Source organism: Sinohyriopsis cumingii, chromosome 3, assembly GCF_028554795.1.
Source record: "Sinohyriopsis cumingii isolate HCF-2022 chromosome 3, ASM2855479v2, whole genome shotgun sequence".
Classification (NCBI taxonomy): domain Eukaryota; kingdom Metazoa; phylum Mollusca; class Bivalvia; order Unionida; family Unionidae; genus Sinohyriopsis; species Sinohyriopsis cumingii.
In genome coordinates, this window is record NC_142963.1 from 62,457,332 (window position 1) to 62,485,027 (window position 27,696).

General features: G+C 35.8%; 1 protein-coding gene across 1 annotated transcript in view; it reads right to left on the reverse strand.

The window, feature by feature from the left end:
- Positions 1 to 899: 899 nt before the first annotated feature.
- LOC149802972 (equilibrative nucleobase transporter 1-like) overlaps positions 900 to 27,696 on the reverse strand; it is a 64,376-nt gene continuing 37,579 nt past the window's right edge. Inside the window, exons 4-11 of the mRNA XM_089952511.1 lie at positions 27,076 to 27,152; positions 19,843 to 19,935; positions 15,805 to 16,000; positions 11,930 to 12,133; positions 10,601 to 10,702; positions 8,658 to 8,847; positions 6,945 to 7,065; positions 900 to 2,957 (exon numbers count right to left, since the gene is read on the reverse strand). Coding sequence (XP_089808637.1) covers positions 2,859 to 2,957; positions 6,945 to 7,065; positions 8,658 to 8,847; positions 10,601 to 10,702; positions 11,930 to 12,133; positions 15,805 to 16,000; positions 19,843 to 19,935; positions 27,076 to 27,152 — 1,082 coding nt within the window. The 3' untranslated portion in view covers positions 900 to 2,858. The remainder of the gene's footprint in view (positions 2,958 to 6,944; positions 7,066 to 8,657; positions 8,848 to 10,600; positions 10,703 to 11,929; positions 12,134 to 15,804; positions 16,001 to 19,842; positions 19,936 to 27,075; positions 27,153 to 27,696) is intronic.

The window sequence follows — 27,696 nt, forward strand, 5'->3', positions numbered from 1 at the left end:
TTGAATACTTTGATACATTAATATGTATTCTATACAACTAGCAAAACAAACTATTAATGTTCATAACTGCTCACAAAAAGCAAAAACATGTATTACACTTGTGCCTAATCTTGAACCATTATCTGTTAAATAATTTCATTTTGTAATTCATAGGTGATGTCACTGACCTAATAAAGTGGGCATTATACAAAATACTTTAAACTGACCGTAAAAATCAACTGATAATTACTTAGTTTATTCAAATATTGAACAGCTATGGAAAATGCAAATTTGAATCTGATATTGCATAATGCACAGGCATATCTGTGTCTTCACTGATAGTTCCGCACATGATTTCAAATAGCACTGACCCTGAACTGTTAGCACATAATGTTACAGTAGATCATGGTCTTTTCTGTCTATAGCTGGGGGTATGTTTTACAGTAGTTTCAAAACTTGTCATTCCCTAATGTGTAAAGGGATTATAAAATTAAAAAAAACAATAGAATTAAAAACATATGTGAAGATTTCAAGCAAAATAACAACAATGGGTTACAGGACAAAATGTAAATCAATTAAAAATTCCTAACTGTATATGGTTGAAAACAGAGTTAATAACTGCAAAAAAGCTCCTTGGATTGAAAAAAATCCATCAATTAGCTTCCAATAACAACTCTGCACTGTGTCATGTTTGTAACTGTTTTCATATCTCTTTCATGAGATTGTTTTACACAATAGAAAAGTCAATACATGTACACACTGCAAAAATAATACTAAAATAACTTTCCAAAAACTACATTATGTAATAATTAACTAAAGCATGGATTTCTTAAAAAAGACTAAAAGTGTATATATATATATATATATATATATATATATATATATATATATATATATACACACACACACAGAATAAAACCTGTCTACAGCAGCCACCCATGGAAAAAGGCAAAAGTGGCCTTTGTAGACATGTGGTCTCCAAAGGCAAATTCAGCTATCAAATTTTATCAAATTTGGTTCAGGAAAAAGTTATGTACTATGTACCAAATAGCATTAGCATTATTATCAGTATTATTATTATTATTTCACATGCATTATTATTTGCAGTAGAAGTACACTACCAAGATATATTTAGTCTGGTTATTTAGCAAAAAGAATTCTAAAAAAAACAAAACAAGTTCTACTCTACACGTGCATCAAGTACATTAAGTCATAACTACGCCTTAAAAAAGTCACTGATCCTTGTTTTGCACAATCTCCATCCCCATTTCATGTGCACTGTATGAAACTTCTATCACTGATATCAGCATGTTTGATTGTCCATGATGAATCATAAACCACTTCAGTTTATGTATGCATTCCTGTACTTTGTGTAAAGTCCACATCCATTTATCTAAATATCTTAGGACAGTTTGTATAATTGGGCTTGAAAACAAGTGTTTACACTTTAAACATTGATGGATTAAGCTGTTGCTCAAAGTCACTGAGATCAAAAGACAGTTATTTGGCTTGACTTTGCAACCTTTGATGATTAGTGAATGAAAAGAAGCTTCCTGGGGCTATTGTTATTAGCACCTAAACCGTATGGGGTATCACTAGTACACTGTACCTCTACTTGCAGATTGCATGCATTATTTTTCATGTATTATTTTTTCATCAGAGACAGCTTCAATTCAAAATAATATAAATAACAATTAACAGATTCATCATATTGACAGGAAAAAACAAAGAAAATCAATTTAAAATAGAATTGCTTCGAGCCTTTCCTGTAAGGAAAAACTGCCTTGCTTTCGAAACTACATGTCAATACCTTTGAGAGTCACTGGATTATATTAAGTACAATCAAAATATGAAACATTTAAATATCAATTAACAGTATGCCTTTATATATACCATATCAAGCTCATAAAACAAAAGAAGTTTAATTTTCATACTCGTAGTCACTGCTCCTATGTTCCAGTGACAGCAGAAGGCAGGGTGAAACCACTGCTTGGTTAAGAAACATGTGGCCACCGACTGCAGTGGACAGGTTACGCCTGATTACATGACATTTATATAACAAATTTCCCAGGGGAAAATTCAAATGAATGTTATAACCAGATGACCACTGAACTCAGGTGACCATTAGGATCTACACATACACAGACATACACACTACTTAACACACCACGCCCAATGCCTACAAATGCCAAGATCGATTTGCTCTTATAATCTGTATTTCATTTATAATCCATCTGCATAACAAATTCTTATAATTCAACATTTATTGGTCAGAACCTTTGGTATAAAACTCAGTTTATCATGCAGAAACTGTTTTCTTTCTTTCATTCACAGTAAAATTGACCTCTGACCTTTTGACCCTTAAAAAGACAGGCTTCTTCCTTAAACCAAGTGCATGTCATCCACAAAGTATGTTCACTGTAGATGGTGGACAACTGAAGTTATTGGACATGAACCAAACTGGTATCCAATGGATGGACACATGGAAAATAACATATTAAATACACTTCACATGATGGCAGGCATTTGTAAAGTATTACAAGTTTCTCAATATCAGTGATATTTCGCAAGTATGTGGCAGTACAAAAGAAAAACTGTGACTCTAGCCATATTCCTAACAAAGTCAGATATGACCATTTCTAAATATTCAATATTTGATGAAAAAACAAGTTACATGACTATAAAGCCAGGGATCAATGCAAGGAAATCTGCAAATCATTTCAAAGTAAACAATTTCTTTAACCATGATAATATATTTTCACTAATCTTTCATGAATACAACTGACTGTCAAGTAGTCGTATCTTCCTAGATTATAAATGCTATAAACTGCTTGAGGAAAGCTTTTGGCAAAATGGCATATTTCTATGAAAAACACTTTCTATATTGTAAATTCCTTTTCAGCTCTGGAGCACCTGTACCACTGGTACAGAGGATGGATGAAGGAGAACAGAACCAAACACAGAAGGAAGAGGTCAGTCTGTAAGACAGAGAACATATCCTATTAGACATAGTAAATTCTGAAAATGAAAATTTACATGTTAGGTGCAGTGATAAATATCAGTATGAAAATGCAGGACTGATAGGAACTATAAATGCATATCAGACATTCCATGTTTAGCTATAAAAAAATGCCATCCTATCTATTGGTTACCTCCCTTGACCAATGCACCTTTTGTTTCAGAAATGAGAGAAATTTTACTGGTTCAAATCTTACCTTGGAAACACGAGATACAATGAAATCTCATACTATATTTCTAGGTATAAAATGAAATTATCTTGAGATAACACATTATCTTCACAAATAAAATGAGGGCTACCGGTATATTATTATGGTCACATCAATGTGGCATTATGTAAATATAGAAAACCATGACAACTTGTGTAATGCTGTGATTAACCTTTTGTTATATAATAGCAGTTTTAAAGTGTGACAATGGTTTTTGAGTGTTATATTTTTGTTTAAATCAGCTATCCACAGTCTATACCATATTATTCTGTGTATACTGAAAATTTTTCTTTCAACTTTTCCCATATTATGCCATGGGTTTGACTTGTATATGGAAATTTACATAAACTAAAAGTCATACATGTGAATCGTATGAATGGGAGGATGATATTAATGGTATCAACAATGCTTCTCTTTCCTCCCATCAATGTCTAAAAAACTGTTTTCAAGTAAAAATATTATGATATGAATTTTCAAGATCAGATGGCATAAAGTATTTGTGCTTGTACAAAAAATTCAAATACAAATACTCGATACAAGATTAGCACCATTTTAATTTAGGACATACTAAACAGCATTATATATTGTTACGACACTATGGTCTTAAACAAAGAAACAGAAAAGAGCAAAAAGCAACAAGTTTAGTAAATTTCTACAAATAATGCATTTCCCTAGAATACAAAGTGAAAATTTAAAAAGAAATTACAGTATTGTGAATTAAATCAAAAACAGTCCCAAAAGTTCTATCTCATGTCAAAAGTATAGGGTATTCCAAATGAGTTTCAGTGGTGTTCATGTTCCAAATGAATTCCAATCTTGAATGTGCTCATTTGCCAAAAACATGGAATGATTTGTTGTGCTAACAATCTTGATGTATCACAATGATATAAACAAGAATGTCTTTAAATGAATTCAAAAATAATCCCCAAAGCAGTGATTAAGTCCAAAAAGAATCAATGAACACTCTGTAATTCCAATGTACAATTTAAATAAATAAATCCTCAAATTAGAACTGTACACAACAAGAATGAATCCACTACCAAGACACAATAAGAGGACCAGGTTGAGGTCAAAAGTTCATTTCCAGAACATTCAAAGTTGTGAACAAGGCCACATCTTTTACTAAAAATTTTGTAAAGAACTTGATAAACATCAAGTAGACTAGGTTATTTCTAAAGGGGAAAACCAATGTTCTGAACTCAGAACCATGTAAACATGTTTACCTAGTGGTAATAATGATCTTAAAATATAGTCTACAATCATGACAAAAAAATGTTAAAACACAACAGATATACATAATATCTTTTGGTGAAAACCCCATTTGACGGACCAACCATTCAGGAGCAGTGATAACATTTTCAAGACGGCTGCCACTGTGGATTTCTGATCAGCACTGTTTTCATTATGGACCAAGTAAACACAATAAAAAGTCTTTTGGTGAAAACCCCATGTCTATATGACCATCCATCTTGACGAAGCAGAAGTAACAAGATTCTGAAAATGTCCACCATTGTGACTATACTGGAGAACAGATCAGCACAAGTTTACTTTAGAACAAACTATATACCATAAGAATTCTTCTGGTGAAAACCCCATTTCAATGTCTTTCCATTGATGTGAATTAGCCATAACATGATTTTCAAGACAGCTGCCATGGCAAATGTATTTTGTCAGATCAGCACAATTTTCATTCATGTCCAACAGGATCTTTGAGTATAATCCATATTGATTTGACCATCCATCAAGGAGGAATAGCAATAAGAAGATTTTCAAGATGGTCACTTTGGCAGCTATACTAGAGGTCAGTGCAGCACCATTTTCATAAGGACCAACTAGACATCCAAAGAAGTCTTTCTCTCAAACCCCGTGTCAATATGACTTTCTGTGCAGGTGAAATAGCCATAACAAGGTTTTAAATATGGCTATCTTTTGATAGACGATGAGTACCATTTGTAGGTTTTCCCCCTGGTTGCTATTGAAGCCACAACCAATAAGAGATCAACACAAATTTGGCACAGCATATTCTAAGGAATATTCCCCTCAAGTTTCATCAAAACCAGCCAAGTCAAAAAGAGGGTTTCTATCTAGATGCTATGGAAGTCACGTAATTGCTGGAAAAGCCACTCTTGACAAAAATCTGGTAGAACGAGTCCAAAGAATTGTTCCTACCAAGTCTGATAAAAATGGCTAAGCAGTTTTGAACAGGAAGTTAAAAACAGTTCTTCTACCTGGTTTGATAAAAAAAACTGGCCCATTCTGGAGAATAAGTAGAAGATACATTTTCCTGACAATGCTATGGAAGTCAAAGCAGATATAATTCTGACAGTGTGTCTTAAGAAACATCCTTATTCCTTACAAAATCTACATCAAAAATAGATCAGCTGTAATGGAAAAGAAGTTGAAATTAAGTTTTCCTTATGGTTGTTATGAAAGCCACAAAACTGTTAGATGCTCATCGGAGTCAAAATTTTGATAGATGAAAGAACATTTCTGATAAAACATTTGTAACAAGTGTGATAAAAACAGGCTCAGCCATTTTGGAGAAGTTAAAATAAGTTCTCCATATGGCTGCTTCGGAAGCATGCATTAGCCACTTTAAACACAACTGTGGCAGAGCAAGTCCTAACGAATTTCCTACCAAGTTTGATCCAAAAGAATCAGCATTGTTTTGAAAACAAGTAAACAATAATTAATGTGGATGGCTGGACAAAGGGTCATGCCATAGGCTTACATGACCTGCAACCAGGATAGCTAAAACTTAAGTCAGTGAGATTCCTCCTGATTTGGGGTAAAATCTCCTGATAAAATTGTGTACATTTCCCTATTTTAATTTGAGGCTGTCACATATATGGAAATAAGCCACCATATTTCTGATCCATCTGACAAATGACAACTCCGTCTAGCTGAATGTCTTGTATAGCCATACCTTACTGTAAAATCCCTGAGTATAAAGCAGTCCCTCATAGAACACTGATATAGTTTTGGATCCAATTAAAATGTTTCAGATTTGTTTTATAATTTCTAATTTATTTCCCTTATAGTTTTAGATCTTGAATTTTCAGAAACAATTAAAATAAGATTTATCATTTTTAAATACCCTTGTTTTTCAATATGACACAGCCTTATCAGACCACACCTCAATATAACATAGCTTTACTTACAACAAATGTCACTTGACATAGCTTTACTTGTAATAAAAATCACTTGACATAGCTTTACTTGTAACAAAAGTCACTTTTACATTTCCAATTAACATCATTATAGACAGGGAGAACTGTACATGCTTCAACTTTTTTTTATTTCACAAAAAAGATATTCTGATTGTCTTTTAAACCAGTTTATTGTAAAAATAAACATTCAGCAATCATGTGTCATCAAATTAGATTTTTCTTGTTTAAATATATACATAAATAAGACATATTTAACTGCAATTTCATATCAAAACCAGATATACAAAAACAAACATGATGCAGCTAAGACAATAGCAAGGAGGGATGAATTATGTTTTGAAACTTTCTTACAAAACATGCATTTGCTTACAAGTAGAGTTCAACCACAAACAACAAAGATCCAGATCTTTCAATGCATAATGCACTGGCAGACCAGGGCCTTTGTTCTTCTGAACAGTTTTGACAAACTGTATAGACCCATATCTGCCAGTTTCATTATGCAACATTAGTAAATGCAGTAAGTAAATAGCAATACCATTGCACATAAAATGTCTAGAAGAATACTCACATGGAGAGGGGCTTCCACATAGGTTTCAGCCCATGTGAAGAATGCAAACTGTAAAAACCCAAACACACCTCCAGAAATAATCATGATCCCATAAAGCAGGCCAAAATACTCACTTGGAAACCTGGAATAAATTATACATACTATATATACACACATAAAAACAAAGTAGAACAGGATTCATTATTTTGTGTGCACATACTTGATATTTTAAGAAACAAACTTATATGTTCAAAATCCATAATGAAATGGGAAATAACAGTAACAGCACAGCCATAACAGCCACAGTTGGACTCCATAAATGAACAAAATGATATATGAATAAGTAATATTGTGAAAAAGTCTGTATTTCTGCTGTCAAAAAGACAAATCAAAATTGAATAGTGAACCCTGTTAATCTAGACATTTCTCTTCCCTGTTTTCTTGTGAATTAACAGGGATTATATTTTAAGAAATTGCTTAAAGAATTCTGGACAAAGCCCCATCCCAATAATTGTTCTATTTTGCTGTGTGTTTTCTTGGAAAGACTTACATCCCATTTGCATATAAGGCTATAAAATTCTGGAAGTGCTATAAAAAATTCATCCAAAAGATCATTTGTACTTTAAAACATTTACAGACCTGTCTTCTCAGTAATGCAGTTGATTTTTTTCCAAAAGCTGGGCCAGTTTTCAGTAAGGTGTAACAAAATATCATGTACTGCTATTGTTAAACTGGAAAAAATGCATTTAAAAGTCCAGAAGTGATATTCAAGACTGCTGTAATAATGGTAAACATCGTGTTCAACTCAAAAGTTTGTAAAGTTTACTTTAGCCTTAATTACCTCCAGTAGTTTCACAAACTGCTGTTCCTAACCCTACAGAGCTCAATGGCTACTTGATATCTCCCAACCTGATATAATCCTTTAAAACAGAATGGTGTGGTGATGACAAACATCTTTCCCACCATGTGACATACTCATATCAACGTATGATGTCCACTAAACATAATTGTTCCCCTTCCTGCTTTTCCCCCCAAGAATCTGAATATTCCATTTTATTCTTCTGTACTATGAAAACTTTTTAAGATGTCATTCGACTTTTTGTCCTGAACGCTTGCATGTTGGATGCCATTAAAACAAAAACAATGGCTTGATCATGCAGACATTTTGCTGCATAAAATATGTGCAGTTTAAAGCATCTGAGGTACTCAGAGGTAAAGCTAGTTGGGTTTCGTGAAATATTCCACTGAATCTAATGTGAAATTCAGATCATAATCAACATGGTCAATCCAGTAGCCAGATTTTGCAGCTAAGAATCATTTCCTTTATTTGTGTTTTTATTTCGCAAGTCTGTATTTATAGAGAAATTTCTGCAAGACATATGGCAAATTGTAAGGGTTGGCAGTTCTGCACTTAGATATGCAATCCAAATTTACCTGACATCACTGTATATTTCTACAGATAATTGATATAAATATGTCACTGTTAAACATCATACAAAGATCTGCCAGATTCATCTTTTTCCTGTTATTTTCCTCTTCTGATAGAGGGATGAACAGACATATAGGTAGGTAAGTAGATTTATAAATAGATGGATAGATACACATATATAATCAGACAGATGAACAGATAAGCTCAGAGATGGTCTGATTGATAGATATCTTGACAGAAGGATGTGGTTACTGCAGTGAGATACAGCTCTAGACAAAAAATAAATAAATACATATATGACCTACATAGCACTGAGGAAAGCAGCTGCCATGCTGTACAGGAAGGACCTGAAGAGTGTCATGATGATAAAAATCAAGTACAGCAGACCCTGCACTGGAATTAAAACCAAAACTGATAACAGGACAGCCAGGGAACTGGCTATTGCTAGAGGCAACACAGCAGGCATCAGATTTTGTCGCAGGCTTGATCGGCTATCTGTAAGGAAAAGACTATCCAAATTTAGTCATATATCAAAAAGGGCTTTTAAATTCAAAACTTTTCATGACATTTTATAATATCTTCCTTATCTTGATGATTTCAAGGCATGTGTGTGTGTGTGTGTGTATGCATGTATACGTATATGCAGATGAATGTTATGAAATAGGAAATAAAGTTCTTATGTTTGGAGTTTTATGATAAACCAAACAATAACACTCTCTACTAAAGGATTCTCCTCTTTGATTCTTCCAACCATACTTGAACAGTGTGGGAGAAGATGAAGTTTACAATTATATGTCCCTTCAACACTGTAGTCAAGTCTTTGCAAAGGTTCTGCTTCAAGCGATTTTTTGAAGGTGTGACAATGATGTTCATTTTTTTCCAAAAAAATCTAATTCTTCATTGGAAGTTTCAATTTTTTTTTTACCTTCTTCTTGGTTTTTCTGGGTTTTATCAGTTTGTTCACTAGAATCAACATATTCATGTAATTTGTTTCTAAATTCACAATCTGTAAATGATATTGGGGCAAAGGCATTATTTGTCATTCAATATCTACCTCTTAGCAAAACACTGCAGAGTTTGCAAATATCATGTGACTGAAGCAAGTGCTTATGGGAATCGTCATGACAACAATCACTGATGTTGCTGAACAGGTTGACTATCGTATTCTTACCCAAGAAACGTAATAGGATATAATAAGTATACAACTGGAAATTTAAACTGGTATTTCGATGGGACATTAAATAATCTAAATTTATGCCACAGTGTCAAATATTCAAAAACAAAGAATATTAAACTTGTATTTTGAATTTAATTACATTACAAAAACTTTACCATTCCATCAATTTTGTGATAAAATGATATTTCTGGATTGCTGTGTCCGACCAGCTCCATTATTGTGTGATCCTACTTCTAATCCAATCCTAATCCTAACTACACACCTATTAAGACAGATATGTCATTGTGGCCTATTTTCACACCTCTGAGGAGAACAAAGATATGAATGCCTACTCTGTGATGAGAACAATGATGTTAATGCCTACTCTATAAGAACAAAGATGTTAATGTGCTCTCTAATGATGAGAACCAAGATTTATATGCCTTTTCTATGATGAAAAAAAAAGATGCCTATGCCTACTTTAATGAAGAGAACAAAGATGTTAATGCCTACTCTATGGTGAGAACAAAATGTTAATGCATACACTAATAACAAGAATATAGAATGCCTACTTTAATGATGAGAAGATCTTAATGCCTACTGTATGAGAACAAAGATGTTAATGCCTACTCTATGATGAGAACAAAGATGTTAATGCCTACTCTATGGTGAGAACAAAATGTTAATGCATACACTAATGACAAGAATATAGAATGCCTACTTTAATGATGAGATGTTAATGCCTACTGTATGAGAACAAAGATGTTAATGCCTAATGTATGATGAGAACAAAGATGTTAATGCCTACTCTATGGTGAGAACAAGATGTTAATGCATACACCAATGACAAGAATATTGAATGCCTACTTTAATGATGAGAAGATCCTAATGCCTACTGTATGAGAACAAAGATGTTAATGCCAACTCTAAGGTGAGAACAAAATGTTAATGCCTACACTAAAAACAAGAATATCGATTTTAATGCATACTCTAATGATGATTACAAAGATGATGTCAAAAAGTGAGGGTCCATCTGATGCATATGTTGCACAGACAAGACTAAGACAGGGGATCATAAAGATGGATTCATACTTGCAAAGCATCTCTTCTGCCAGTCATAGACAACTCCAGTGAGGAAGGAGGACAGAAGACCACCCATCATGATGTAGAAACAAATGTTGGTGAAGTGGCTCACTGAAAGGTAAGGACATGCAAACCATATCAAATAAGATTCCATGATTTCCTATTTTGTAGCACCTTAGTTTTTCTTTTTAAATTTCTTTTCTAATATCTATAGGCAGCCATTGAAAATATTTTTAAAATATGCAAATTGTATTCATTAAGGCACAACATATCCACTGAAATCTGTATATAACTGCTAAATAAGAGACATTCTATTTACAAAGATGAAATATGTGGAAAAAATTTTAACAGGTTGCTACTTCGTACAAGGTGTTGTTGTGATCAGGTGTCTCATGTATAGAAGCATCTTTTGTGATCCAGTTTACTGTTGATGTTTCATCTGTGACTGGGTGTCCTATATATGGGAGTGTTATTTGTAATCAGGTTCTATGTACATGGCAGCGTCCTTTGTGATCATGCATCTTGTATATGAAAGTATATTTTGTGATCAGGTGTACTGTATATGGATGTGTCCTTTGCGATCAGGTGTCATGTTTATGGAAGTTATCATTTCAGACAAGTGTACTGATCTGGTGTCTTTTAAATGAAAGAGTCTACTAAAAAGAATTTCGTGCTATGGCAAATATTGGTGTAATTGGGTTGCAAATATATCAAGCCAATCAGTCAAGAAACACATGATCAGAACCCAATGTGAAGACTGTTCCAGAAAATGAAATCACACCTGGCTTGACATTAATAAACATTCTTTACCCGTAAATGTACTAAACTCAAAATTGCATACCCCTCAAGATTCCTACTAATATCAAGTTTAAGGTATTTATCTTAACGTATAGTCTCAAATTCACATGCTCTTTTGAAATCTAAGATTCCATTGCAATTATTCTACTGTGCTTTACAAATGATCAGCATGTGAGGTTTGAGCTGTGATCTACATATCAAGTTTAAATATTTTACGACAAGAGGACCTACAATTAACAGGTATTTATACACCTGAGAAATCTACTGGCATTCAAGGAGTGATTCATATCAACAGGTCACCTATTGCTCTTTTCAAAATGTGATACAACGTTTAAAAACTCAGTACAAAGTGTCCATACTGCTACTGGCTGGTACCACCACTGCTGACAAAGTAATGCCTATGCTTTGCTGATAAAACAGACGTTAAGGCAACAAGATGATAACGATGGTGACAATTAAGATAACTATAACAGTGAGGTGTGTAATGCAAAACTTAATTTAGATGATGTGCTCCTACTTCATGCATTTAAAAATTAATACCCATTTTTTCGTCTTTATTCAGGACCCTGTTCAGGTATGGATTGAGTGTCCCTATCACATAGTAGAACCTCAGCTGTAGAATACATAGCCAGACTAAGTGGATAATATAGAGTGGTTGTCTAACACAGCTCATCAAAGTGGGTAATTCTTTCTTCTCATAGTTGTTTTCTTTGAGGACTCCTGTCTTCTCATCTACTACATCACCTATGAAATGCAATTAAATCAATACTGTCAGAAAATAAAATGCAAAATATGTATTTTGAGTGAATAAAGTGGTTTGTAGGGTTCCTGATTAATATTTAAAACATCTGCTAACTTTTTGTACATGTATGAGAGAACACCATTCTACGTTTGAATTTTACTCATAACTGTTACTTTAACTGCCCAGAAACATAATGAAACAGAATTTGCAAACAATTATCACCTGCATTGGGCTGTCAAATACATGTATATAAGAAGTCAAGAAAACAGCTTTTAAAGAGTAAATATTTTTTTAAAAAATAATACTTACCCTATCACAATGCATTATAAGTACATCCACTACATCACAAATCCAGCTGTCTCAAGAACAGAAAGACACTCACGACGTTATCTGCCTTGTTTTCACAGCAACAAAAGATAAAAGTCAGATGAGAGTGGTCTCCCCTTGAAAAGAGGGATTGGCAACTCCTCATGGAGCAGATGTGCATGTTCATACAGGGATGTAACTGTGTAGATGGCTTGGAAGGGGTGTTCCCATATTATGATCTGTGATCTGTGTATTATGATCTGGTAGGTATTGTTTAAATAAAATAATTTCTTCTTTAAATACCTTACCTGATCATAATAAATGAGGAGAATAGGTAAGAAATGGACGGAGTTAATCCTGTCTCCCAAGAGTTCCTGGTTACAACCTCCTAACACACCTGAAGTAGATTCTAGTCTCAAATAAGATATGGGCAAGGGTTAGGATGCGGTTAAAGAAAGGATGCAGTTTAACGAAAAAAATATTGCTTCCACAGATCCAGCAAAAGTATGGGTTGATTAACATGAAGGCAAATAGTATGAGTTGATAAATATATAGGCAAATAGTATGGTTTGATTAACTTTGTGGCAAACTGTACGAGTTGATGAATATGGAGGCAAATAGTATGGGTTAATTAACTTTGAAGCAAATAGTATGGGTTGATTAATATTGTGGCAAAAAACACGGATTGATTAATATGGAGTCTATCTCACTAGTTCTGCCTGCTGTAACAGGAGTGTCTAGTGAGCAGATCTTGTATAATAGGTGGGTCAGTGAGACGTGAGACATCGGTTCAAAGGGTGCTTTGTTCAGCAACATCAAAACCCATTGCATTCAGCGCAAAGGACCAAGGGCTTGGGTCAAGAATGGTGAATATTTTGCAAGGTCCGTGGTGTTTGTTCTGGCCTAAGTTCTCTATTCCATATATGAAAATATGTGAGATTGTAGAAATGTCACATGAATGCCACAGAAAGAAAATGTAGCCTCCAAAAGCTAAAGGAAGTTAGCTATCTGAGTCACCTTGGTTGTGTTGGGAGATATGTATATTTGCTCGTACCATCAAATGTAATTATTTAAGGTAATGGACCTTTCTGCATAAGCATTGCAGTCCACCACCTGTTTGGAAAACCTTTTCTTTCTTCATTAATATACCATGCATGCAAGTTGAAATGTTTCAGCAGGCAAGAAGGCACGGTTTTCTTGGAAATCTCCTCCATCAGGTGCAAGAGGTGCTTGATTCTTTATTCTTTCCACCTGTGAGGAACTATCAGGTTTGGTTGGCACATGGATACCTTCACTTTCTGCATCATTTATGGAATGGGGGGGGGGTAATGTGAAATGTGTATGTGTTAGGACCTTTCCAGTTCAGGGAAAGGTCATTGTCGGCAAAGGCTTCAAAATCTGGGACCAGTGAGGCAAATGTTCACTGCACTGAGATCCACAAGATGTTGACACCAGGGGGTGCAGATAAGACTTAAGTGTGAGTGGTGATGAGACAATTCCATGGGGAATAGCTGATTAAGGTGGGACAGTGGGCCTGCCAAGACATTAAGCCTGCCGAGGATGTGGTGGATTCAAATATGAATCTGATGACACCATCTGAGAAAACACTAAACCCATGAGGAAAGGTCTCTGGACTTGTTTCCCAATGTGTTCTGATGCATTAAATGACAGCTGAGTTGTCAAACAGAATGACAGCAGCTTTTCCAGATAACATCACCCGCCACAATGAAAGGCATTCATTATGGCCTTCATCTCCAGGAAACCAATGTGCAAAAACACACCTCTAAAGGCCAAATCCCACCCATTTCTGGAAAGTAGGACAGGAATTGGGCACCCAAGACACTTATGCTGTCATCTGGACAGACTGTGATTTCTGACAGTGTATTTCTATAAGACACAAACACTGTTCAGAAAGGTTCTGAAATACCTGTCCACATGAATGAAGTGATGGGATGGAATGATAACAAATCTGTCAGTGTTGACAAGGAATCCAAGGTGAATCAAGAACAAAACATGGGATAACATGTCTTGATAATCACCTGATGTTTTTGTACACTGTCGTCCAAGTAGTCCAATATCAAGGATTTGGAGGTTGTTCTGAATACTGACAAGAATATCCTTGAATCTTAAGAACTGAGACTGAGGCTAAATTAACTGGTAAAGTGTGGTCCTGCATGCAAACTTAGGAGTTTCTAGGATGGAATGGAATTATGAAGGTATACATCTTGGAGGTCTATACTTACTGGTGTTGAGAACCAAGTTTGCATTCTTATTCTCAACTTGCACTGTGTTGGTTGAGCAATCTTATATCTATGACTAGACAAAGCAAAGGATTTCATGCAGACTGAAGTGAGATGCAAGTGATTCATAAAGGCGGGCACCTTAGACCACTTGGCTACCCAGGGCCCCTTCTGGAGAGAAGTTCAACAAGAGCCAAAAGGTCAGCTGGTTCCATTTACCCTTTCAATAACAATGAATTAACACTAGTTAGAAAATAATGCATAGCCCAGAAATTTCCAGGTTTGCTTGAAACAAGTATTATGTTTAAATGCACATGCAAACACACACACACACATGCATGTATGCAAACACAGACACACAATGATTCAGGTAATAAAGTGTAAATTTCCAGAAATCATAGTATTTACCTCTTACCAAGGTAAGCGATAGCAATCAAACTGATGAACTATAATATATTTCTCATTCTGTCTCACCTGTTGACCATGCTATGATATGTTGGATTACTTTTTAAATATAAAATCTTTATACACTCTGTGTGAGTGTGTGTGTGTGAGATTTGGATTTTTAACATAGCTTTAACAATTTTGCAGTCATATCACTACGATGTCTGCAGCGTGGCAGTTTATAGTGATGTCTAACACGGGCATCATGCCATGTAGCATCATGTCCCATCAAGTCACATTATTCTGACACCAGGCTGACCAGTCCTAACACTAACCTCTTACTGCTGAGTGACTAGCATGGCAGCTGTAAGGACCATTTTTATAAGTATTTGGCATTGGTATTTGGGTTCAAACCCATGACTTCTGTCATCCAAGGCAGATGCTCTAACCACCAGGCCACTGGAGTGTTCTCTTTATACATTGTTAACAAAATTAATCTTGCAATAATGCCAAGAAAATGACATCTACAATATGTCTTATATGTTAATGTACATACATCTGAGGCACTGCTTACTTAAATTTCCATTTAGGGAGAGAGTACACATACGCATTTGAATGTAAAAAGAGTCATCTATGGCTTATCTCTATTGAATTTCACCTGCAAAGCTGTTAACATGGAATCTAGCAGTGTGTTTTTCACGTAACTGAGTATGTCTAGATACGCCTCTGTGAAATGAATGTACCTCCTTCCATCGACCTTTTCAGCAGCTCTATAGTGACATCTTTCTCATCTGCTACTTCTGGGTTTGTCCTGGTAGCCTCCTCTTTGGGGATGAAATCTTTAGGAAGGAAGACAAAGGTGCTGACAAGGACCAAAGAATGCAAGGCTGCGAGGAAGTAGTATGAGTGATGACGAGCGATTCCAGATTCGTATGCTATCTGCAATAATAAAGTAATCAATATATATAAACTTACAGCTAAAAAAGATTTTGAAATCTTTCATTCTTCACTGAATAACAGTCAATCTGCTTCAAAGATCAAATTTGATTTCCAAACTTGCAAATGAAAAAGATTTTCATTTCACCAATCTGATTTTCAGCATTGAAAAGGTCACACAAAAAAAGAAAAATCAAATAAATGTCCACTTTTATATTAAAACATACATAACAAAACTATTAAATCACATTTCCTTCAATAATAAGCATCCCTAACTCCACATGCTTGCACTAGTACAAAATCTTTAAGGCTGGTAACCACCCACACACACTTCTACAGTCTACCTGGCTGACACAGTCATCCACTTTTACACAATTAACAAGGCCAGCACACCCCTTCACACACACACAATTTTACAAAATTTCAAAGACGGGCACATGCAGTTCCCCCAAAAGAGATTATAAAAAAATCTGGGCCCCAGGTGGCAGAGTGGTCTAAAGCATTCACCTTTACCAATCACTGCCATCTCACCTTTATCCATGTGGGTACAAGTCTCAGGTTCAGCCAATGTGCGTATTTGAGAAAGCTGCCAGTAGCTTACTGTGGGTCAGTGGTTCTTACAGGGGTTTTCCCTATGTTCTTCCTCCACCTGTTATACTGGCTGCCATGTATGGCCTATCTTGTGTTAAGAAATGGCATTAAACACAAAACAACAACAAAATAATAAATTTAATCAAAGTCAGTGATTTTTTTTTTTTGTATATGTCCCCAAGATTGTAATCTTGAACGAGCATTTCTGGATAATGATCTACGGGACACAATATCAGTTATGGAATTAAACTTTCATAGCATGTGTATTATTATGTCAGGACTTTTATGTACAAATACATTTTGCAAAACCAACTGCTAATGCCATAGACAAATGACAAATTTTAATTAGAATGGTCAAATATATTGTATTTGTGGTGGAGACGATTGACGGAAGATGATACTAAATGAAAGCGTGAACTGTTCAAAGATATTTTCATCTTCAGTGTATTAAAATGAATTGTGTGTTTAACATGACACCGTGTCAAATGTCAAAAGTGAGTATTCTCAAAATGCTTTTGGAAATGTGAAATTATATATTAATGATTGGCTTTTTTTAATGATAACCAAATGATTGATTGCATCCCATGAAAACTGAAAATCATTATGTTTCAACTTGTTTGTGTGTCCATTTGTTTTGCCTCTGTTTATCGATGGATCTAATAATTTATGAAACAACAAAACAGATGGTTGAAATTTCTAATGTTTTATTTGAAGAAGAAAGGAGAAATGTCAGGAATTCAGTCTCATGTGATTGACATGTGCAACAAAATGTGATGCATTAGGATATCCTTAAGCACAAAATGAGACATGCCTTCATTATTATGTGGAAAGAACAACGATGTTAGGTGCTAGTTTGCATGGAAAAGGAATCAAAATGGTGGATATGGAAGTTCACACGTTTTGAGACATCATGTGAAAATGGATAGCCAATATTGTGACAACATACCATTAAACAGCATGCATAAACATCATGACAGGGCATAAAAGATTAAAAAAACATTCTTTTCTAGGATATCCAAGGTTATTGTAAGTCTTTAGTAATCATATGCTTAAAATCTGCTTCAGAAGCTGTTATTAATGTACACCCCTAGAATACTGAAGATATCCTTGCCTCAGCATGATGGAAAAGATTCCTTGCCAGTGGAAGAATTCTTGTCTCAGGATATATGGTGATCAAATGGAATAACATGTCAAAAATCTTTTTGATAATTATGAATCATTATGAAATTTTGAAGCATTATGTTAAAGAGCACTCACTAATAATTTTAATGACTATTTTATAATTATTTCAAAAATAACTGGTCACTGATGAAGATTAAGGTACTAGACAAGTGATCAAACCAGAATACCAAATATTATGATTTCAAAAAGAGATGATTTCTCTGCAAATGACAAGTTTGGTGATCTAATTAATTTTTTTCATTTTGATTGCAAATATCTACTTTATAAGTCTTGCTGTGTTTCAAAATGACCAAAATTTACACGACAAAAAAGTGATGTTATATACTACAAAAACAAGGAAAAATATTTAGCAAAGCATTTGAGAAAAAGCAGACCCTAATACTACATCCAAATCATTGTATCTGATAGTGTTCTGTACTTTTATGCAATATCTCAGTAACACCATAATATTCTTGATGAGCATTAGCACACGTGTATATTTTTTCTTTGTGGCTGATTGTGTGTGTCTGAGTCTGTAAAAGAGAGAGAAAGAAAGAATTTGTATTTGCATCTATTAATACAGACTGTGACATCTGGACTTTTCAACAATTATGTACAAAACCAAAAACAATATGTTAGGTGGAGTTAATGGGAGTATGTAAAAATCCTGATATTTGCAATGTCCAGACAAAAGAAGCCAGATTTTAATGTGTGATCATTGGGCTTTAAGTAACTTTGTAGTGACATAAGAAAGGCAGCTGGAGCAAAGTGCCTTACCCAAGGACACACCAAGGCATCTGACACAGGCTGATCAGATGATAGGATTTCAACCTGCATCCATTTTGTAACGGGTCTAGCATGCTAACCACTCAGCCACCTTAGCACCTCACCTGAGAAATGACCATCAAAGACAAAATGTAACCCAAGCAAGTGAAGAATAAAATGTGGGCCACAATGACCTATATTACTCAAACTGAGCAGTAGAGCTCATCATGATGCATCCCCTCACCAACATTTCATGATATAAATAGGATTGTCTGTAATCAGGATGCCAAAAAAATCTATTTGGTTATGAGCTACATGAAGAAAAAAGATTAATATAAGGAAGTAAAATATTAAAGGTAGGTCATTGTAACCTTTCTTTGCTGTATGGGTGTGCTATTAAAAGAGATGGATACAATCATCTAGTTGATGATTCTAGCATGAACACAGCTTGAGATAAACTGAAAACAATTAAGTCAGTTAAGTCTGAAAAACAGGTCACAGTGACATATTTTGTTATGAGGGTAAAGTATTCCTCAAGATGCATTTCCTCACCAAGTTTCATGAATCTATGCATAACAGCATATATACAGGGTGCAGAAATTTGTTTTGGTCACAAGCTAATTGCACACCTAAGCAGTAAAATGTGAAATGAAGGTCATATTGACCTTGTTTTGTTGTAAGGGTGCGATAAAGATGGATATAATCATCTAATTTAATGGTACAAGCATGAACAGAGCTTCAGAAGAAGAAAAAACCCAAACAGAAATGTAACCAAAGTAGTGAAGCATGAAATATAGGTCAGAATGAACCATTTTTGTGTAGTATTCCTCAAGATACATATTCTCACCAGTTTCATGACTCTAGAAATAACAGTATATGGTGCAGAAAAACCTCTTTGGTTACTCTCTGAACACACAACGTAACCTAAGTGAATAAAATGTGAAATGAAGGTCTCAGTGACCTTCTGATGTAAGAGTGAAGTAGTGAAGCATAATATTTCGGGAGACATGTCAAGCAAGAGCCAAATAGTTTGGAAGCTCTTATCTAAATATCTATGTAGAAAATAGGGATTAGATATGTCAGGTGAATAAACATTAATGCAGATTTATTTCCATGCTTTCAAGTAAAGCAGAAGAAGAATCATAAATCATATAGTCATACAAGCTGATAACTTCATTACCGGGACTAAATTTTTAACAATCATAGAAAAATGACCCAACACAATGCAAAGTAATCATATACAAAATGCCATTTCTGAACAAATTTCAGACCTCAAGGAAGAAAGCAGAAATTTAATTAACACTGACTCAGGTGTTCTAGGTAACTACCTTGACAAGCAACTGTACAGCTGAGGACATATCAAAGCCTCCACACAAAAGACCCACAATGGATGAACTTTCCTTTCCAAACAAGTTGGATACCTGAAAATACAAATTATAAAAGATGAGGTACATTCATTTTGATACCATTTGCATATTGTGTTCATTTAATATAAAGAATCTGCATCCATGTTGAGAATAAATTCTTGACTGCTCATGATTTAAGCATTGTAGACCTCCAGATGTTCACAGGACTCTTGAAGCTGTCATTGGACCCAAAGAGTTATCTACAAGATATCCCATACATCAAACATGTTATTCAATAATTAAAGTTGTCAGCTCTACGTGTGTTTGTTTTCCTCTCTCTCCCACATTAAACAGAAATTGTCAAATAATTGATCCAAATAATACAACTGATAAAGATTAATTATGACGAAGCTGTGATATTTTTGCAACACAAAATGAGTAAGTTCCATCTATATCAGAACTAAAGTTTAATTAGTAGCAGAAAAATATGGGGCTTGGGGATTATTAAAAAGAAATTATATTCAAAACAAGTAATTATCTATCAAAATTGACATTAATGTTAAAGTAATTATTTCTTAAATAAGACACATCCATACATAATCAAACTTGTCTATAGCAGCAGCTCATGGGAGAAGGCAAAACTGGCCTTTGTAAACAGTCAACTGCTGTACACATATTCATCTTTTAAAATTTGGTTTTGAACAAATACCATCCCCCAAATATCATTATTGTTATCATTATCATTATTATTATTACATTATCAAGACTGTTTTGTGTGCACTATTGAACAAATTCATAAAATACTGGTATATGTTGTTCTCGCCCAAAGTTATGTTCCACGCAAGATTATTGTATCCTGCTTATGTTAATCCATCCTATGAATCAGATTATCACTGACTTAAAATAATCACCAACCTTAGTTTGTTTTGTGCACCATGACAAAATACTGATTTCATTACGGATTCACAACTGACATACGACAGAAAGAATGATTCTTTTGGTCAGTCATGTTGTATAAATTAGGCTTTGAAACAGCTGATCATGTTTTCAGAAACAATATGTGAATTATCCAATTGCTCCTCTCAATGATAGCAAGTTCAAGTAAGATAAGAAAACTTTTTTTTTTCTAGTACAATGTTTCTTCAATAATACTTACCAAATTATAACAGGGAGAACTACTATTTAGTAAATCCCGCCCTTGCAGGTTAAAACATTTTAGCTGAAAGGTTTATAGTTATCTGCCCACCTAGCTGGCAGATAGTGATCTCCCTTTGACACAGGGTTGGAGCCTATGATATAAATACTTCAATTACTGGAGCAGATGGCATGCTCTCCATAAGACTGTAACGGGGGGGGGGGGGGGAGGGGGAGGAGGCTGAGAGGATGTATTATATGTATTATAATCCGGTAATTATTACTGATGAAATACTTTTTACTAGAAAAAACAGGTTTCTTCAAATACATTACCCGATTATAATAAGCTTATGAGAATAAGAGGAGGGAGTTACATCCTCTTACACCAGAGAGGGATCTCCAGTCCCCTAGAGTATGTGAGACATCCTCTAGATAACCAGAGTGGAGAATAGACTGTATCAACTCCATCTATTGGGAGCAGCTTTGAAAGGAAATTTTTTTCCCTACCACAAATCCAGCAGAGGTCATGAAGCCGTATCCTTATGAAGCTTTCAACTGACCCAGAAGGTAACCTCTTGCAACATGGCTATAGGTCATACCAGGTCAGTGCAAGCCTTTCGGGATGAGAGATAAAAGCTGGAGAAAGTGGACACTGAATTCCATACTACAACATGGATAAAGTCAGTTAGGTATTAGTTTGGCTCAAATGCAATGCTTGTAGCGATTGCCCTAACCTCGTGAGTTGAAATACGTACCAAATTCAATTGATTTGGTATTATTTTCCGATATGCAGAAAGAATAACCCATTTTCTCCAGGATGAAAGAGTAAAAGGTGTAATCGTCCTTGATGCACTGGCTTAGACCTTTTTAAATACCACTTCAGAGCCTGCACTGGGTCCTGTAGATGACCTTGAATTGAAGTGTTCAGATTAGCAAAAGAGTCTGAATTCCTATGAACAGGAGCTTGTTCTTGTCAATGAAAGCAGGGGGTGTCTCATCCTGATGAAATTACAAGTAGTTCTGGTCAACAGATAAAGCATGTGTCTCGCTAATTCTCTCCACTGTCACTAGTATGAGTATGAAGCAAGACTTATTTGAGGTGAATCAATGAATCTCTTGAAAGCAGTTCAAATGGTGTCTTATTCAGCCAGGTTAGCACCCATGACAAATTCACTTTAGGTACAGAGCAATGCCTTGGAAGGTTGAACTCGAAATTTTACAGCATATCAGACAGATCTTGTTAAATATCCCATCTTCCATGATGATTCAGTGTATCAGAGATCTTGTTAGATTTCTTATCTTCCATGATGATTCAGTGTATCAGAGATCTTGTTAGGTATCCTATCTTCCATGATGATTCAGTGATCAGAGATCTTGTTAGATATCCTATCTTCCATGATGATTCAGTTTATCAGAGATCTTGTTAGATATCCTATCTTCCATGATGATTCAGTGTATCAGAGATCTTGTTAGATATCCTATCTTCCATGATGATTCAGTGTATCAGAGATCTTGTTAGGTATCCTATCTTCCATGATGATTCAGTGTATCAGAGATCTTGTTAGGTATCCTATCTTCCATGATGATTCAGTGATCAGAGATCTTGTTAGATATCCTATCTTCCATGATGATTCAGTGTATCAGAGATCTTGTTAGATATCCTATCTTCCATGATGATTCAGTGTATCAGAGATCTTGTTAGATATCCCATCTTCCATGATGATTCAGTGTATCAGAGAACTTGTTAGATATCCTATCTTCCATGATGATTCAGTGTATCAGAGATCTTGTTAGGTATCCTATCTTCCATGATGATTCAGTGATCAGAGATCTTGTTAGATATCCTATCTTCCATGATGATTCAGTGTATCAGAGATCTTGTTAGATATCCTATCTTCCATGATGATTCAGTGTATCAGAGATCTTGTTAGATATCCTATCTTCCATGATGATTCAGTGTATCAGAGAACTTGTTAGATATCCTATCTTCCATGATGATTCAGTGTATCAGAGATCTTCTTAGGTATCCTATCTTCCATGATGATTCAGTGTATCAGAGATCTTGTTAGATATCCTATCTTCCATGATGATTCATGTATCAGAGATCTTGTTAGGTATCCTATCTTCCATGATGATTCAGTGTATCAGAGATCTTGTTTGATATCCTATCTTCCATGATGATTCATGTATCAGAGATCTTGTTAGGTATCCAATCTTCCATGATGATTCAGTGTATCAGAGATCTTGTTAGATATCCTATCTTCCATGATGATTCAGTATATCAGAGATCTTTGTTAGATATCCTATCTTCCATGATGATTCAGTGTATCAGAGATCTTGCAACAGTAGCCTTTTATCATGATTGGTGCTGTTTCTCATCAAAGAGCTCAAGTTAGCTATTAAGGTGTTGATGCGATCAGCTGTGCAATGTATTTGTGCTCACACCATTGTGTAAAAATTCTTTTTTCCTTTTACACTTCTGATGGAGGGCTGTCTCACTCTCCACCACTTTATGAGAGAACTATTTGCATGTGAGGGTTTGTTTAATATGATCCAGATGTGCAGGTTCAACAATTCTGGATTGGAATGGAATAGGTCACTGATTCGTGACTCACTGATTCATGACTTTTCCTACTTGAGTGGAACATTCAGGATAAGGCAACACTCCATTTCTCTTGCTTTTTGTATCACATTTGGAAACAGGTGTGTTGGTGAGTAAGCATATGCATCCAATCCATGGAAAGATCACTGACTGGCCAAGCATTCAGATCTGGGGCTGGCAATACAAAGGTTGCGAGTTGTGCAGTCCCCCTGTTGTCAACAGATCTGCCTGTGGCCTATCCTAATGGTTACACATGCATCTGAAAGGGATGAAGTGACTCTTCTACTTGAATTAGTAGCTTCTTATGGGACAAGTCTGCTAATACCAGTAGTAATCCTAAAATATGACAAACTTGTCCATGGACTTGTCATTGAAGGCACCAGCTTAGAAATTCCCAAAAAGGAATACAAAGGTCTTTATTCCCCCTTGCCTTCTGATATAACTCACCACAGTGGAGATGTCACACAGAATGCCCTTCCTGCCAATAATGGAATGCTTTGTTTGGCTTTCATCTGCAGGATATTTATTAATATGCAATAAACCACTGTCCACTGGGCTCCTGGAATGATGGAGATGTGCATCCCAGCCCACTGTGCTCACGTCCAAACAAACAGTCAACAAAAAGGTTGTAACTGCAAGGAACCACCTGATGTAAGCCAAGTGAGGTTCTCCCATTCTTGAGATGGGAACTTGCATGCACTGACATTGGGACAACAGAATAATTACAATGGCCACATAAATAGACAACCTAGGACATTGATGTCCAATGTAATATTTTGAGTAAAACTAGAGAAGAAGGACTCTTGGGTTGAGAGATGGGTTTTTTTAATTAAAAAAATGAAACATCTGCTGCCCTGGGTCTGTAACAGGAACTTGAAACAAAGGCATTAACTGACGATAGAGTGGCAAGGAACTGTCATGGTACTAAATAGTATTTCTCCACCAACTGGATGTCTTTCAACAGTGCTGGGTTGTGCATTGATAAGTGGATGGAAAACATGATATTAGATCACTGAAAGCAGTCCCCTCTAGCATATTTTTAAAAGATAGATTGAGTGACGGCATGGATAGAATTTGGGGTGGAATGATCCCCATCTGCTTTTTTTATCCACAATGATTCTTGAGAACTCTGGCTTTTAACTTGCAATGGACCTTTGGGACTGTTTCCCCCTTGAGTGTGTGTGTGATTATGATTTTTAATGTAGCTTTAACAATTTTCAGTCATATTGCTATGAAATCTGCAGTGTGGCAGTTTATAGTGATGTCTAGCACTGGGGCATCATACCGCAGACATGTAGCATGATGTCCCACCCAGTCACTTTATCCTGATACCAGGCCGACCAGTCCTAACACTAACCTCTTAATGCTGAGCGCCTGGCACAGCAGTTGTTAATACCATTTTTGTAAGGCTTTGGTATGACTCAGCCAGGGATCGTACCCATGACCTACCGCTTCCGAGACAGATGCTCTAGCCACAAGGCCACAGGAGTGGTATTCCCCCAGAAAGTGCCCACATTAGGTACTCTGGAACAAATGGCCATAGAGTGAGTTGAGTGCACTGTGGCACTATGGGTAGAAAGCCTCATCAGTGCCTGTGAACTGATGCCAGGATGGCATAGTGGATTAATGTAAGTTGGCCCATAATTCAACATAATAGGCTGAATCAGTTTTATTCTTGGCCTCATTTGGTCATATTCAGATGGCAGAGTCCAATAGTGATGGAACAGGCCACTGTATCCTCCATAAAGTCAAATTCTTTACCTTGGTACAGGTTACAGGATATTTACTGTACAAAACCAGTCCCTCTGCATCATGCAAGATGGCATGTGAGATGCTCACTGATGAAGGCTTCAATATTCCCTATGTGTCTGTAATGGTCTCAAAGTCAGTCACTCAAACCAATAGTGATAACAATTGAATGCTGGTTGGTCTTTGTTGATTAGTATGTCAACAAATGCTGAAACTTTGGACCAAGCATGTAGATGGAGAAGGATTAGACAGAAACAAGTGAAAGACTTCCTTGATTGATGCTCAGAAGGCAGTCTTCTCTTATCAGTGAGATCAAACAAAGATGATGGAGCTTGTGAGCATGTCTAGGTGAATGTGGCAACGCTGATGCCTCCTGTGCAATCTGAAATGAAACTGGAAAAAATTGTCAAAAGGATCAGCCCACATTGCTTGCAGGACAACCTGACTGGGATCAGATCACCAAACTAAGTGTTCTCTTTTAGTGACATAGAAATGAGGATGCAGTGATTCCATATCCTGTATGTACTGGGGCACGAAACTGGGCACTCTGTGCACTGACTGATCCATGAAATGCCCTGTTGTGTGGTGTTGGCAAATTAGTTTGCATAGATGAAGCAGTCACTTTAGATACACTCCAGCAACTGCTCAAGGCAGGAAGAAACCAATTAGAATGGCTCTTGTGACCAGGTGACCACCAAGTAAAGTGTACCATTAGGTTGTTGTTGTTGTTGAGGGGTTTAACGCCATTTTTCAGCACATGATAAGCTATGCATGGCAGCCAATATTAATGTTGGAGGAAGAAACAGGGAAAACTCCGGAAAGAACCACCGACCCACGAGAAGCTACTGACAAGCTTTCTCACATACCCACATTGGCCGAATCTTACACTCGAACCCACACAGATGTAACGGAGAGCGCTTTAGACCACTCAGGGCTCTTACCATTAGGTTAGGAATGACATTTCTGTTACTGAATGTAATTGTTCCAACTGTAATTGTCTCTTGCCAATAAAGAACTCATAAACTCATAATTGTGTGAGCAGAATGGGTAGGAATATATTAGTGTAGAACAAAAGTAAAAAATACTCCGTTGCACAAAGGCAACTATCTTGAATGTTACTCAAAATTAAGGCTATGGATGAATAAGTTGCAATGTGTCTTAACCATTGGTTAAATTTGCTCCCTGTAGGGAGGAGGAAGCTAAAGCATGGTAAAATATATAAAGAAAAGTAGGTAGGAGCTGCAATTAGCCATATACGAGAGATAACTGGTGAAGTAGGTGTGTGTATGTAATGTGGGTTTTTAATGTAGCTTTAAAAAATTCAGTCACATTGCTACGATGTCTGCAATCAGGCAGTTTATGGTGATGACTAGCACTGGGGCATCATGCTGCAGACATGTAGCATGATGTTCCACCCGGTCACATTCTCCCGATACCAAGCCGACCAGTCATAACACTAACCTCCTAATGTTCAGCATCTAGTGGGGCAGCTGCAGGTACCATTTTTATACGTCTCTGGTATGACTCAGCCAGGGTTTGAGCAAGTGACCTCTGAGGTGGACACTCTAACCAAAAGGCCATCAGAGCGGTTGGTAAAGGAGGTTAATGCTTGGGAGTTCCATTTAAGACATGTAAAAAATATACTGCTAATGTAAATCTCAGCGATTGTCTAGTATTTTGAGAGGTATTTATCAAAAATATAATACTGCCAACAGACGAAAAATATGTACCTGTGTATTAGTTACAAGCAATGGCAATCCTCCAGCACCAAGGAATGACAGACCAGGAAACATCAGCCAAGGATTCTCTGTGGACAAAAGACAAACAATCGCAACATTTGTATTTCTCGGATTCTGTTTGATGAATGACATCAGGTTATGCTTTATATAATAGCTGTGAAAAGGTGGTGTACGTTGGAAAGTTAGAAGTGTTCAATTAGATTGATTCCTGATTTAAGTTTGGTTATGCAACAGCCTTATTAAAACCTGACTGGAAATTGTACTTCAATAAATTCAAACTTAATTCCAGCCTATCATATAGCCACAAGCTTCCTCATTATAAAGCCCCTCAAATGACCTAAATCCTTCCAAAAGCCATTGTTCAGGAACATCAGATAACTGAATACCTGGGGCCCATCCAATTCTAAATTAGGAACTTCCATATTCCATTGAGCCTTTCCTAAAGAAAAACAAAATACTGCTCTAATTCGTTTGCTGAAACACTAATCAAGGACTGGTGTGTGTGTGTGTGTATATATATATATATATATATATATATATATATATATATATATATATATAGATATAGATATATAGCTAGGGCCAAGTTGGTCTAATTTTCCATTTAAATCA